Source organism: Rhipicephalus sanguineus, chromosome 10 (genome assembly GCF_013339695.2).
Source record: "Rhipicephalus sanguineus isolate Rsan-2018 chromosome 10, BIME_Rsan_1.4, whole genome shotgun sequence".
Taxonomy (NCBI): Eukaryota; Metazoa; Arthropoda; class Arachnida; order Ixodida; family Ixodidae; genus Rhipicephalus; species Rhipicephalus sanguineus.
The window spans coordinates 65,752,036-65,763,720 of NC_051185.1; the positions used below are offsets into that span (position 1 = coordinate 65,752,036).

At 46.2% G+C, this 11,685-nt stretch overlaps 1 protein-coding gene and 1 pseudogene across 1 annotated transcript; both read right to left on the reverse strand.

Moving 5' to 3' along the window:
• On the reverse strand, positions 1-1,684 carry LOC119406454 (uncharacterized; annotated as a pseudogene).
• A 3,848-nt stretch (positions 1,685-5,532) lies between these two features.
• LOC119372035 (uncharacterized) lies at positions 5,533-11,674 on the reverse strand (the record flags this gene model as incomplete). The annotated part of the gene is given in 2 exon segments (XM_037642476.1): positions 5,533-6,564; positions 11,367-11,674. Coding segments are annotated over 2 exon segments (488 nt in total), but the record flags the coding sequence as incomplete, so codon positions are not given.
• Positions 11,675-11,685: the final 11 nt, after the last annotated feature.

An 11,685-nucleotide genomic window follows, 5' to 3' on the forward strand; every position in this document is an offset into this window, starting at 1 on the left:
TTATTCCGGGACTCCGCTGGACAACGCCGCTACCCGCGCCCGTTGGACTAGAGCCCGTTGAGACTCCAGGCCTGAGCAATTGAGTAGGGCTGCCTCCCATGCCTCTCTAGTAGGCGAAGGATTAAGGGGAATGGAAGGATTCAACTGACATGCCCAAACCATGTGAAAGTTATCGGAGACTTCCCCACAGTGAGGGCACCGCCCATCAACTTTCGGGTCAAAATGTTTTACTACTGCAGGACACAACAAGGTGTTGGTCTGCAGGCGCCTTAAGGTTCGTTCATCGGCTTCACTCAGGCCCTTAGCAGGGACAGGGAAAAGCCGATGGCGTTCGCAATAGTGAGCCAGAATTTCTTTGAATCGCAGAAGCGGTTGCATCTCTGAGCCGGAAAAGCCTGGGTGAGGTGCCCGGGGGATAAGTGCGCGGGCGGCCGCGTCCGCAGCCTCGTTACCTCGAAGGCCCTGGTGGCCCGGAGTCCAAATGATGCGTTTAGGTGAGGGGTCCGAATCCCTCGCGGCTCGATTTAGAATTTCGTAGGCTAAAGATGAGACCTCGCCCGCCAGGTAGTTTTCACAGGCTCTGCGCGAATCTGTGATGATCACCCTCGAGTTCGTGTCCGAGGCGGCAAGCGCTATTGCTACCCTCTGCCCGCGCGGAGTTGATAGCCCGATAGGAGAGCCCATTAACGCGTTGGTCCTGGTGAACTACGGCGGCCGTGTAGAATCCGGTGGGCGAAGGTCCTGCCACATCAACGTAGTATACACCCTGCTTGGATCCATATTGGTGTTCGAGGGCCCGAGAGCGCGCCCCTCGTCTGCCTTCGTGTGTCTGCGAGTGCATGTTGTGAGGTAGTGGAGAAACCCAGAGCTTGTGGCGCCACAGCTCTGGAATTCGGCATGTCTCCTCTGGAATGCAGTCATGTTTTATGTGCAAGCGGTCTAACAGGCGGCGCCCAGATACAGTCTCCGAAAGTCGCGTATATTGGTTTACGAGGTGGGCCTCCTTCAACTCCTGGTAGGAATTGAGCACCCCCAGTGCCGACAATTTGGCATTGGAGGTAGTTACCGGGAGGTCCAAAGCTCGCTTTGTAGCCTTCCTAATGATGGCGTCAATGCGTTGATCGTGTTGCTTCGTAGTGCGAAGGTAGGGTCCGGAGTAGAGGATCCGGCTGATTACAAAGGCATGGACAAGCCGAAGCGCATCCCTGCCCCGCAACCCGCCGCGTTTGTTGGAAACGCGGTGGATCATACGTCCGACCTGTTCGCCTATGCGTTTAAGTTTGGTGATGGTGGATTCCGGTCTGAGTCTGTTATGGATGAACAAGCCCAGGATCCGGATCTCTTCGACCTCTCTGATAGGAGCTCCCATCAAAGAGATACGCAATCTCGTGTTGTCTTTCGGATCTGTTCTGACGTGCAAAAGCTCCGATTTTGCAGGCGCGCATTGGAGACGTACCACAGCCGATTGCATAGCTATCGACGATGGAGGCGGCCCGCTGTAGGCGGTCCTCCATTTCTCCAAGGCTCCCTTCAGTAGTCCAAATTGTTATATCATCCGCGTAGAGTGCGTGATGAATTCCTTCCACCCGGGCCAATTGATGTGGAAGCTGCATCATGGCAATGTTGAAGAGAAGCGGCGACAAGACCGCTCCTTGGGGAGTACCCCGTGTGCCCATAGTGTATGGACCACATTCGTCACCTTCAATTTTGAGGAAGGCCTGACGCTTCGAGAGAAAGTCTCTTACGTAGGCAAATGCCTTGTGCCCACAGTTTGAGGTGCTCAGGTTTTCCAAGGCGCACGTTTAACGGCCTGGTAAATTTCGCCAGTGATTCTGACATCGGTGCTCTGCCAAACCTAATGTTTTAGTAAGTAACGACAAACATTTAACTCTAAGTGTGTGTAGTAGTTACATAAGCCGAGAAAAAATACGGTTCGAACGGAAACCAGAACGACTGTCTTTCACAGGTGAATGGTATGGAGCGCCGCGGTTTTGTGGGCGTAGCTTACATTTTTTGCAGCAGAGCTGTTAAGGTCGAGGTTGGTCGCGTGTCGTGGATAGAAAATTGTCATCATCATGAATCGGCATGCGCCATATCTTCGTCATCTTCTTCATCGCCTTCCTCTTCCGCTTCTGCAGAACACGTGCGTCGATTTGTGCGGCGAGGGATGAAATAACTTGGTGGGCGAGAGAACGATTAAAGAGAGAGAGGGAAAGAAATAAATAAAAAGCACGAGAAAGAGAAAGTTTTCGCGATAAAACTTTCCATGCCGAGGCTATATTCGAACTAGCGTACCCACGATTCGAATGCGAGCGTCCTAACCACTCGGCTATTCGGGCACGCTGGTTGAGCAGCAGCATAGCCTTGTACATGGTACAGCAAGGTGGCTGGAAAGAGAAGTGAGGGCAAGGAGGAGAGATGTGAGGGTTAGGAGGAGGGAGAGGAGGATGGGAGAACGAGTACAGTGAGAGAGAGAGAGAGAGAAATAAGAAAGGGAAGAAAGAGAAAAAGATAGAAGGCGAGAGACCGATTACACAAAGAGAGAAATAGAGAGAAACAGACATATAATGAAGGAAATAGAAAAAAAAAATAGAGAAAGAAAGGGAAGAAAGATAGAAAAAGACAGAAAGCGAAAGAAAAAGACAGAGAGAGAAAAAGGTAGAAAGCAAGAGATAAGTAGGTAAAAGATAGAAGGCGAGAGGCCGACTGCACACAAATAGAAACAGACACAGAAAGAAAGAGAAAAGAAAGGGAAGAAAAAGACAGAAAGACAGAGAAAGAAATAGATAGAAAGACAAAGAGATTTAAAGCAATATACACAAAAAAAGAAACGATAGGAATGAACACAGAGAGAGAAAGGTAGAGTTTGCAGTGTGGCGTAGAAAAACTATCATCTTCATGAACTGGCACGCGCTCTCTTCGTTATCTTCTTCTCTGCTTCTAGTCCGCCAGCTCTGTAGTGACCCAGCCTTACGCGACTTTGCGCAAGCTGCGCTATTTTTTTTATTAGGTTTTAACTGAGTTGCGTCGTTTCAGGGAGAACGGTTTCGAGGACTCGGTCCTTGTGTAGTGTGTGTATGTAGAATCACGACCGCTCAACGAAAACGCGCGACGTGCGTTTACATAGAAGCGGCCGTGGTAGAATCCTCAGGAAGTTGAAACCATTACCTCGCTGAGCATTGTGTGGTCCGATATTCTCGACCACTGATTCCGAGATCCGCGTCGGAAGTGGGATGGCTGCGTGACACTGCGTAACCGGACACCCGCGATTGTCATTGCACAGTGTGCGAATATTCTATGAATCCTGCAACATTAAGTTTTTTGTTATATTAGAACTATTGAAATCCCTTAGTTGACCAGACTCTCTTTTATCAACGTATTTACGAAGTGCTCGTATAAAATGACTTCGGAAAACGATGAATTGGGCTATGTTAGCATGTGTTCGTAACTTGAGTTGTAGCAACGGTTAATCGAATGATTTACACGTACCTTTTTTTCTTTCTTTTTTTGTTTTACGAATTCTACGAGAGTTTTGCGTTTCGTTTTGCATTCGATTAGATATTCCATGTTAGCCTGAAAAAAAAAAAAAGACGATATTCGAAGGTCACTCTTCTCTAAAATTCGTATGTGATTCAAACTTTCGCCACTCGAACGCGCATGGTAACGACAGAGGATCCCTGCTTCAAGATCTAAAAGCGTTATGAACTGGCTCCAGTGAAACGCGATATAATATTTTAGGTCGCTGATCTCTGAAACGTTATTTCCCGAACTTTTGTTCCACTAAGGTCGCACGCTTGTTCGACCGCCTGGATCTCTGCTCTGAGACCAGAATGCTCCAAGCAGCGTTACGAGGTTCGCGCAGACAACTTCTGCACCAAGGATAACTTTAAAGAAAGTAAAGGCGAAGGCTGAATACCCCTTCGCTGTGTCCTCTCTGAAAGCCACCCTACTGAGTCGGCTCTGACGGGGGACACAGACCAAACAGAACAGCATGTAATTGCTGGCGGTGAAGGCGGCGGTGGAGTTATTTGAACTGCTAGCGCGTGCAGCTTTCGTTGTCGGAAAGAAAAAAAAGTTGCTCAGAAAAAAATATACACAAACAAATAAATAGAAGGCCAGGAAGAAAGGAAAGTCACTGCTGACCGTAGCTGTCAAGCGTGGACGCCCGACACACGAACGCCGGTCGGCGGGTCGGGGAAGTAGGGGTGGAAGCCGAGGAGCAAAAGACGAGGACAGCACGTGATGGACAGTGAGGGTGAGATGGCGTCGGCAGGATTTTGTCCTGGGGGGTGCAAAGCACTGTTGCATCGCGCCTGGGGGAGGGGGCGAGCGATGGTGTAGCTTGGGTGGGGGCAAGTGCTGGTGTGGCTTGAGGGGGAAAAGTGCCCCTTTTGCACCCCCCTGTCGACTCCCATGGCTGCCTCTGCAGCTTCCCCTAGCCAGGGTGGCCTCTGCGGGTTGTTCAACGGCGACTCGTTTTCGAGGAACGCGAGAAGTCACGCTAGCGAAAAGGACAACGCCCGAGTACAAACCGAGAAGTCGGTGCAGTGACTGTGAATGTGTTCAACTTCTGACCCCACTGCTACAGTGCTTTTGAAATTCACCGCGGCAGGAACCGCGCTTGCGGGTTGCTGACCGACAGCGTCTACTGTGCCCACGCGGTCATCATCGCGAGCGGTAGGCTTCTCATGCACTGCAGTACGGCCTAACCTGCAGCCCCTGTCATATAATAATATAATTGTTGGGGTTTAACGTCCCAAAAATCACTATATCACAACAGTGCCGGTGTGCGTGGCCGGGTGGCAAGTTCTTTCGGGGAGGTCACTTCACGTGCAAGCTATGAGACTTTGCGTCCTCCCCATCCAGCCCCCCTGCGCCCGCGATTCTTGCGTCGGTGGCGAAATTTCCGCTGTATATTTATCTCTGCATAATAATTATAGCTAGAGTCCTTTCTTTAAAATGAAAATATTCGTATTTAAGAGGAGAGCTGTTCGTTCGTGAAATTACCTATACCAGATAGATGATCTTGCATCAGAGCGAGGTCACGCAAAGTTCTTGGACAATCTTAAGAAATATCTATGAAGCAAAATCTAGTGCCTGACATTTTTCACATTCGTTCCTGTAGTACTGTTGCAGATAGGTTTTTTTTTTGTTTTTGTTCACCTGTTTGCTCTTTCTTTGTATACCTTTCTTCGCGGAAGACAATCTTTTCTTAGTTGTTTTCATTTTCTGTTTAACTGGTTGCTTTTACATTATATTTTGTATTATACTAATATGTATTTTAGCACGCTATACTTTGCTTTTTAGTATATTTTACGTTCGTGAGTTCAGTTATATCTTGTGCGCCAATCGATGTCTTACCTTGTTACGGTGTTATTGTATATTTATCTCTATTACGTGTTTGCTGTACTGTCCCCCTTAAACAATGCCTCACGAGGGACCTGTATGGTACTGATGAATAAATAATAGTCACATAACGTAAAGAGTGCAAATGCAAGACAACACCACTTATGATTGAAAGAGCGAACAAAAGACGCGGAGGTCAACTTTATGTATTTATTTATTTTTTTTAATACAAAGAAAGACTTAGCGTGACGTGACATGCATGCGCGTCAAACAAGTGCATCACAGCTAAAACTAGTTTGATCTCAGTTCGTGTGGACCAAGCTCAGAGCACACGTTACAACGCTCGATTCACTACGTGTAAGATCAGTGCTAAATGAAAACGCATGTAAGAGAACACATCTAACAGGTAATCAAAATGAAGGAGTAAAAAAAGAAAGAAGAAAAAAAACACTGTCCACTCTAGCACCGTGTGCATAATTTGGTTGCCGGAGTGTACCGAGACGAGCCGTACTCCTGGCTTTATCACTTGGAAATGCACGTAACACGTTGACGAAAAGGTGCCAGGTTAGATCTGAACACAGCGGAAGGAACTATCCTGAGAGAGCGTTGAGCAACATGACTGAAGCCTTAAGTAACGACCTCACACGTGATCACCACGTAACAGCATGACCTCGGCCAATACTCTGATCGCAATAAGAGTGCACATGTAGGGTAGATACTGCAAGGAAAAGAAAAACCGAAAGGAAATGGCTTCACGGAGAGTTCCGCTTGCCAAGGCTGAGCTACGTGACGTTATGCCCTCTCCTAGCTTACTTCTTCCTCCATATGCCGTAGTAGACTCGACAGAGTGGCGTAGAGGTATAGTAAAGTACAAGGTGGTGTCTAGACGCACGCCTTGGCGACAGCTCTGGATAACGTAATCAGATCTCGGAGGCTACGCTTTGACCGAATGCGCGCGTAGCGGAGGCCAGGAAACTCGTCACGGAGGCTATATGTTTCAGAAACACCACCTATACGTAGGAGGACTAGAAGGTTGCTTCAGTCTCCGAGCTCCATTTCGAGCACTTCGTCGAGGAACGGTTTGAGCATGGGCAGGAAGACGCGCTCGACGGTGCGCAGGTCGTAGCCGCTGTCCACGTACACGGCGCCGGCCACGGACTGGAAGAAGTTCTGGATGAAGCAGCGACGCTTCTCCACCTCGCTCAGCTGCTTCAGGGTCTGCAGCAGGTTGTCCGGGACATGAACGGGTGTAGGAGAGACACAAGAGGAAAACGTTACTCACCTTGGACATTTCATTCATTCATTCATTCATTCATTCATTCATTCATTCATTCATTCATTCATTCATTCATTTGTTGATTCATACTGCGGACCACGTCAGTATAAAAAGCAGTACAGTCCACATATTCGTCGCTTAAATATAAGCAATCATAAGTAACCAATGTTCCAAAGTTAAAGGCGCTATAGTTTTAAAGTTAAAGGGGCACTGCAATGAAGAGATAAATCAGTTTAGACTGTAAATTATACTCTGTAAACTTTACTTTCGCTTATTTCACCATCATAGATTTGCTAATAGAAGAGAAATTCAAGGTCAAAGCTTCATTTTAAAATTTCGCGCCGAAATATCCGCGCACGTACGTCATCGCACTGTGGCGGATTTCAAAGTATTTTTTTTTTAATGTTTTGGCCACATTGGCTCAACGAGTTTTCCTGAAACTTCGTACGTTAAGTCTCTGTCCTCCTCAAGGGTCAATGTTTATTTTTACCGATTAGGAACTGCGTAGACCATGTGACGTTACGGCGATTGGTGCGGGAATTTAAAGGCGGCGTCGCCACCCGCATTTTCTTTTTGTGCGTTTTCTTGCTTATCAAGCGTCTCCTCGCGGCAAGAGCACGCAGTGGTTTCGGGATCGTGAAAGAGCAACTTACTAATACAATAAAAAGATCGTTTTTTTTTAAATGTCCCTTTAAGCCCGGTAAAGATATAATTAATTGAATTATGGGGAACAATGTTGCGAAACTACAGTGTGGTTAGCGGGGGAAGCCGTGGTGGATGCCTTTAGAATATTATTGGTTCTTGTCACATTCACCCAAGCCATTCATGGTACACAAGCCTTTGTGCATTTCGTTCTTATTGGAAGCCGACCGTCGTGACCGGAAATAGGTCCGTCGACTACAATCTTTCAGTTTAATGCCATATCCGCAACGGCCGCAATAAACGCACAATAATACAATAAGACAGTTTGCGATAAAGGGAAGTGCAGTATCTAAACAATGCAATAAATTAGTGCGGTATCTTAGATCCAACTGCAACAAATCGTGGTTGTGCGTGATAAGGATAGCTCTATATATAAACTAATTCAACATATTCAAGCTCAAGTTTAAGCTCAACTTTCGCGAAGAGTTTGTTATATACGAATCCTTTATATCCGGTGAAGAGACAGAAGCTCATCCAATCTCTTTCTCTCAATGTACCGGCGCTGCACACGAACCGCACCCTTACAAAAATGCTTATAGAGGTTTAATTAAGGCTAAATTGACTTTTCTCTATAGGATGTATTGTGTTTAAATTGAGCGCCAATTGACTTTTTCTATTGAGTTACACAAGGATATTGGCCACCGTGTTTCTATTGAAAATCATATTTTGCGTGTCAATTTAGCGTCTTTTGTGAGCGCCAATTGAGCGCCAATTGACTTTTTCTATTGAGTTACACAAGGATATTGGCCACCGTGTTTCTATTGGAAATCATATTTTGCGTGTCAATTTAGCGTCTTTTGTGAGCACCAATTGAGCGCCAATTGACTTTTTCTATTGAGTTACACAAGGATATTGGCCACCGTGTTTCTATTGAAAATCATATTTTGCGTGTCAGTTTAGCGTCTTTTGTGCGAGTCAAAAGGAGCTTTTGATCAGCTATTGACTGTGTGTACTCAGTTTCAATTGAAACAGTTTAGGGGAGTGTATATTCAACCCTTATTGTGTTCAGTAAAAAGCATCAGGTATGCAGGCGCGTTACGCAATTGTGAAAAATGGTGGCTGAGTTCCTCCGCGTTTAAGAACGTAGGCTATTTGCGACAATTCTTGAAAACTAGCCACTTAAATGTTGTGTTTTAGAAGTGGTACCCAATAATATACATTACATGCTATCAGTGTATTTTTTAAGCATTTGCTAGCCATAAGGCTGATCATTCGAATTTACTGCGCCGAACATGAAAGAAATTCTGCATGCCGCCTTCAATGCTTTGCCCTAGCGAGAGTTTTTCCTGGCGGGCGCTGATGTTTCAATGGTTCAATCGTACGAACAAGTTAAAAACTGGGAGAGAAGTCGCAAATTAGTACACGGGCCCACTATTCACATGAACGACACCATACACGCACATGTACAGTGATGCCGATGTCGTGATTTATTCATTGTGTAATCTGCAGCTGACCTTCGGTGTTCTGTAAAGTGTTCAAGCCAAAATGGAAAACACAGATCTGTTAACATCTATATTTATTTTTATGAAAACTCCAATAGAGACGAATGCCATCATTTAGTTGGCGTTGCGCCTGATTCTGAATAACGAGGGCGAAGCCTGCCTGAAAGAAATACAAAAAAAGAGAGAAAATCTTGTCATAAAAAATAAAATAGGTAGAAGAGGACGGTTTAATAATGTAAGCCACAATAGTTACGCAGTAGCATACTGATAAAACATCCAACGCACACTACTTTTTTTCAGTTTTCATAACTTTCGAATAGAACGTACGAAGGCAGTGAAAATGATAAACTTACCTTCAAAGATAATCAACAGAGGCACGTGGTTTGGAGATCCAGCAAATACAGAAAATGCTGATCGCACATCAAGGTGACGGTGTGTCTCTGCAGCTTTGCAGAGAGGACGCTGCGATGGTGTCTTGCATGTAGGCTGAGGTGTCCATTTTGCCGCAGGAAAGTTGCGATGGTGGGTCTGATGAACAACCATTTGGCCGAAACAAACTTCCATGTACGGCCACAATTGCAGCACATGAGCGAAGTAGCTTCTTCACACTTTCGCTGATAGCCTGTGTAAATCGCGGTACTCGCTGTCCACGAAATCAGAGCAAGAGAGATCGCAAGTGCCGAACACGATGCACACTCGCGACGCTGGTGAGCAATTCTGAAGAAGAAAGTGCGGCGCGGAGGGATACACAAGAGCTAAAGTGACCGTCAGAAATTTACACGGGTGTAACTCCCAATAAATTCTGCGAAGCTTATTTGTGAACTAAATTTCAAGTATTCATGGCGCAATATTAATACCCTATAAAATACAGATTGATCTTTTCCCGCGTTATTTTCTTGATCGCAACAGTAGACGGGCCTCTTTGCACCTGTGCAGTGGAAGTTTCCGACATGCGTTCTCCGAATTCTTCACCCCTCATGGTCCCCGCCACGTGCAAAGAATACCGCCCGCGACTTACCAGACAGGCGAGTTTCGGAACAATAGGGCGCGCCTTTTCCCCACACGGGGAGAGCGGCTTAAAAATGCACGACCATTGAAGGACGCGTTCGTCGAACCCGCAGTCCTTTCGCGTAAGCCGGCTACCACGACGTGCTCGATCCGCATTTTTATCGTACTTCTCATGAATAAATAGTAATAAAATAATAATAATAATAAAGACACTGCTTGTCAAAGCATTGAATACACATTCCGATAAACATTGCATCAACGGTATTTTTGCTAATCTCGGAAGGCAAACTTTTAGCGCATCATTGAAGCAAATGCTAGTGTCGCACTTGACCGCGACACGATCCGTCATAGCGGGTCATATGGCTACGCATGTTTTTTGACAATTCATGGTGAGAAAAACCTTTGATCTTGCATTCAAAGAACTGTTAACTTCCTCTTTACCCCGTCGACAGCCGAGGGGACCAGCAGCATCGATCTTGCGACCTTCGATCAAAGCACCTAGCTCGCTTATTTTCGTTTTTCGTTGCTTTTTTTTAGTACTCAACAACGAAGAAGAAAGGGGGGGCGGCCGGGAGGGAGATCCTGCGGTGAAACTTGGCCCTATACCTAAGGAGATGCCCTGCACATGCGTTATTCATGGTGCTTTTGTAGCTATATAGAACATTATTATATATAAGCAAGAAAACTAATTCCAGGTACATTGGGACATTACACCTCTGTGATGCAAAAAAAAGTGAAATGTCATATCGCAAGCTAGAGAAGCATAAAACGTAAAAGACTTGAGGTAGCACTGCATGCTATATTGAGAGGGCTCAGTAGCCGGTCAATAATGCATACGTTGAGTTCGAGTCAATTGGCACTTAGTTTTTTGAAAGACAATTTAATGCGTGTAGAGTGTGAGTAAACTGGCGCTTAGATTTTTTAAAGTCAATTAAATGCGTAAAGAGTGTGAGTCAATTGGCACTTAGTTTTTTTAAAGTCAATTAGATGCGTATAGAGTGTGAGTCAATTGGCACTTAGTTTTTTGAAAGTCAATTAAATGCATATACAGTGCGGGTCAATTGACACTTAGTTTATTGAAAGTCAATTTAACGCGTATACAGTGTGGGTCAATTGACTCTTAGTTTTTGGAAAGTCAATTTAATGCGTATAGAGTGTGAGTAAATTGGCGCTTTCTTACCTTTAGTCAATTAAATCTGTACCGAGCTGACGCAATAGACAATGCGGTTGAATTGACCTGCAATTGACTCAATACATGCTCGGTTCCAGGTCAATTAAAACTCAATCTGCATTTTTGTAGGGGCAAGATGTTTTCTGAATCACCAGGAGAGGCGCCTTAACCACGGCGACCCCGAATTCGATATATGGAACGCCCAGTTCGTTATGGGGAGCAGCATGGACGACAAACCAGTAACGAATTTGTTGCAGGAAAGCATACGAATTGCGTATGCGACCGAAACTGCATGCACACGAGTTTCGGTCAGTGAAATAAATGCTCGTGTTCGATAAGGCGAATCGTTCGTTTTATCCGGATTCGTTATACACGGGTTCGATCGTATCATAGCGTTCTCCGCTGGGGGTTGGGGTCTCACCTGTACGTCCTTGACGTTCTTGATGTACTCGTTGAGGTGCTCCCAGTCCCGGCGGTCGTCGATGAAGACGGCCTCGTGGAAGCCGTTTCGCACCGCGAGCAGCGCGTACGCCTCCTGGCACTCGACCAGGGCGCGCCTCTGCGCCAGCTGCTCCTTGGTCTTCACGGCGCAGTTCTCGAGCAGGTACTGCGAGATGATGAACTTGAGCACGTAGTCGCCTACGTAGTCGAGCGGGTCGCAGAACGTCTTGTTGTTGGGTCGCTTGCTCTGCTTGTAGGTGCGGTGCAGCAGAGCACGGAGCAGCGTGCCTGCGGCGCGA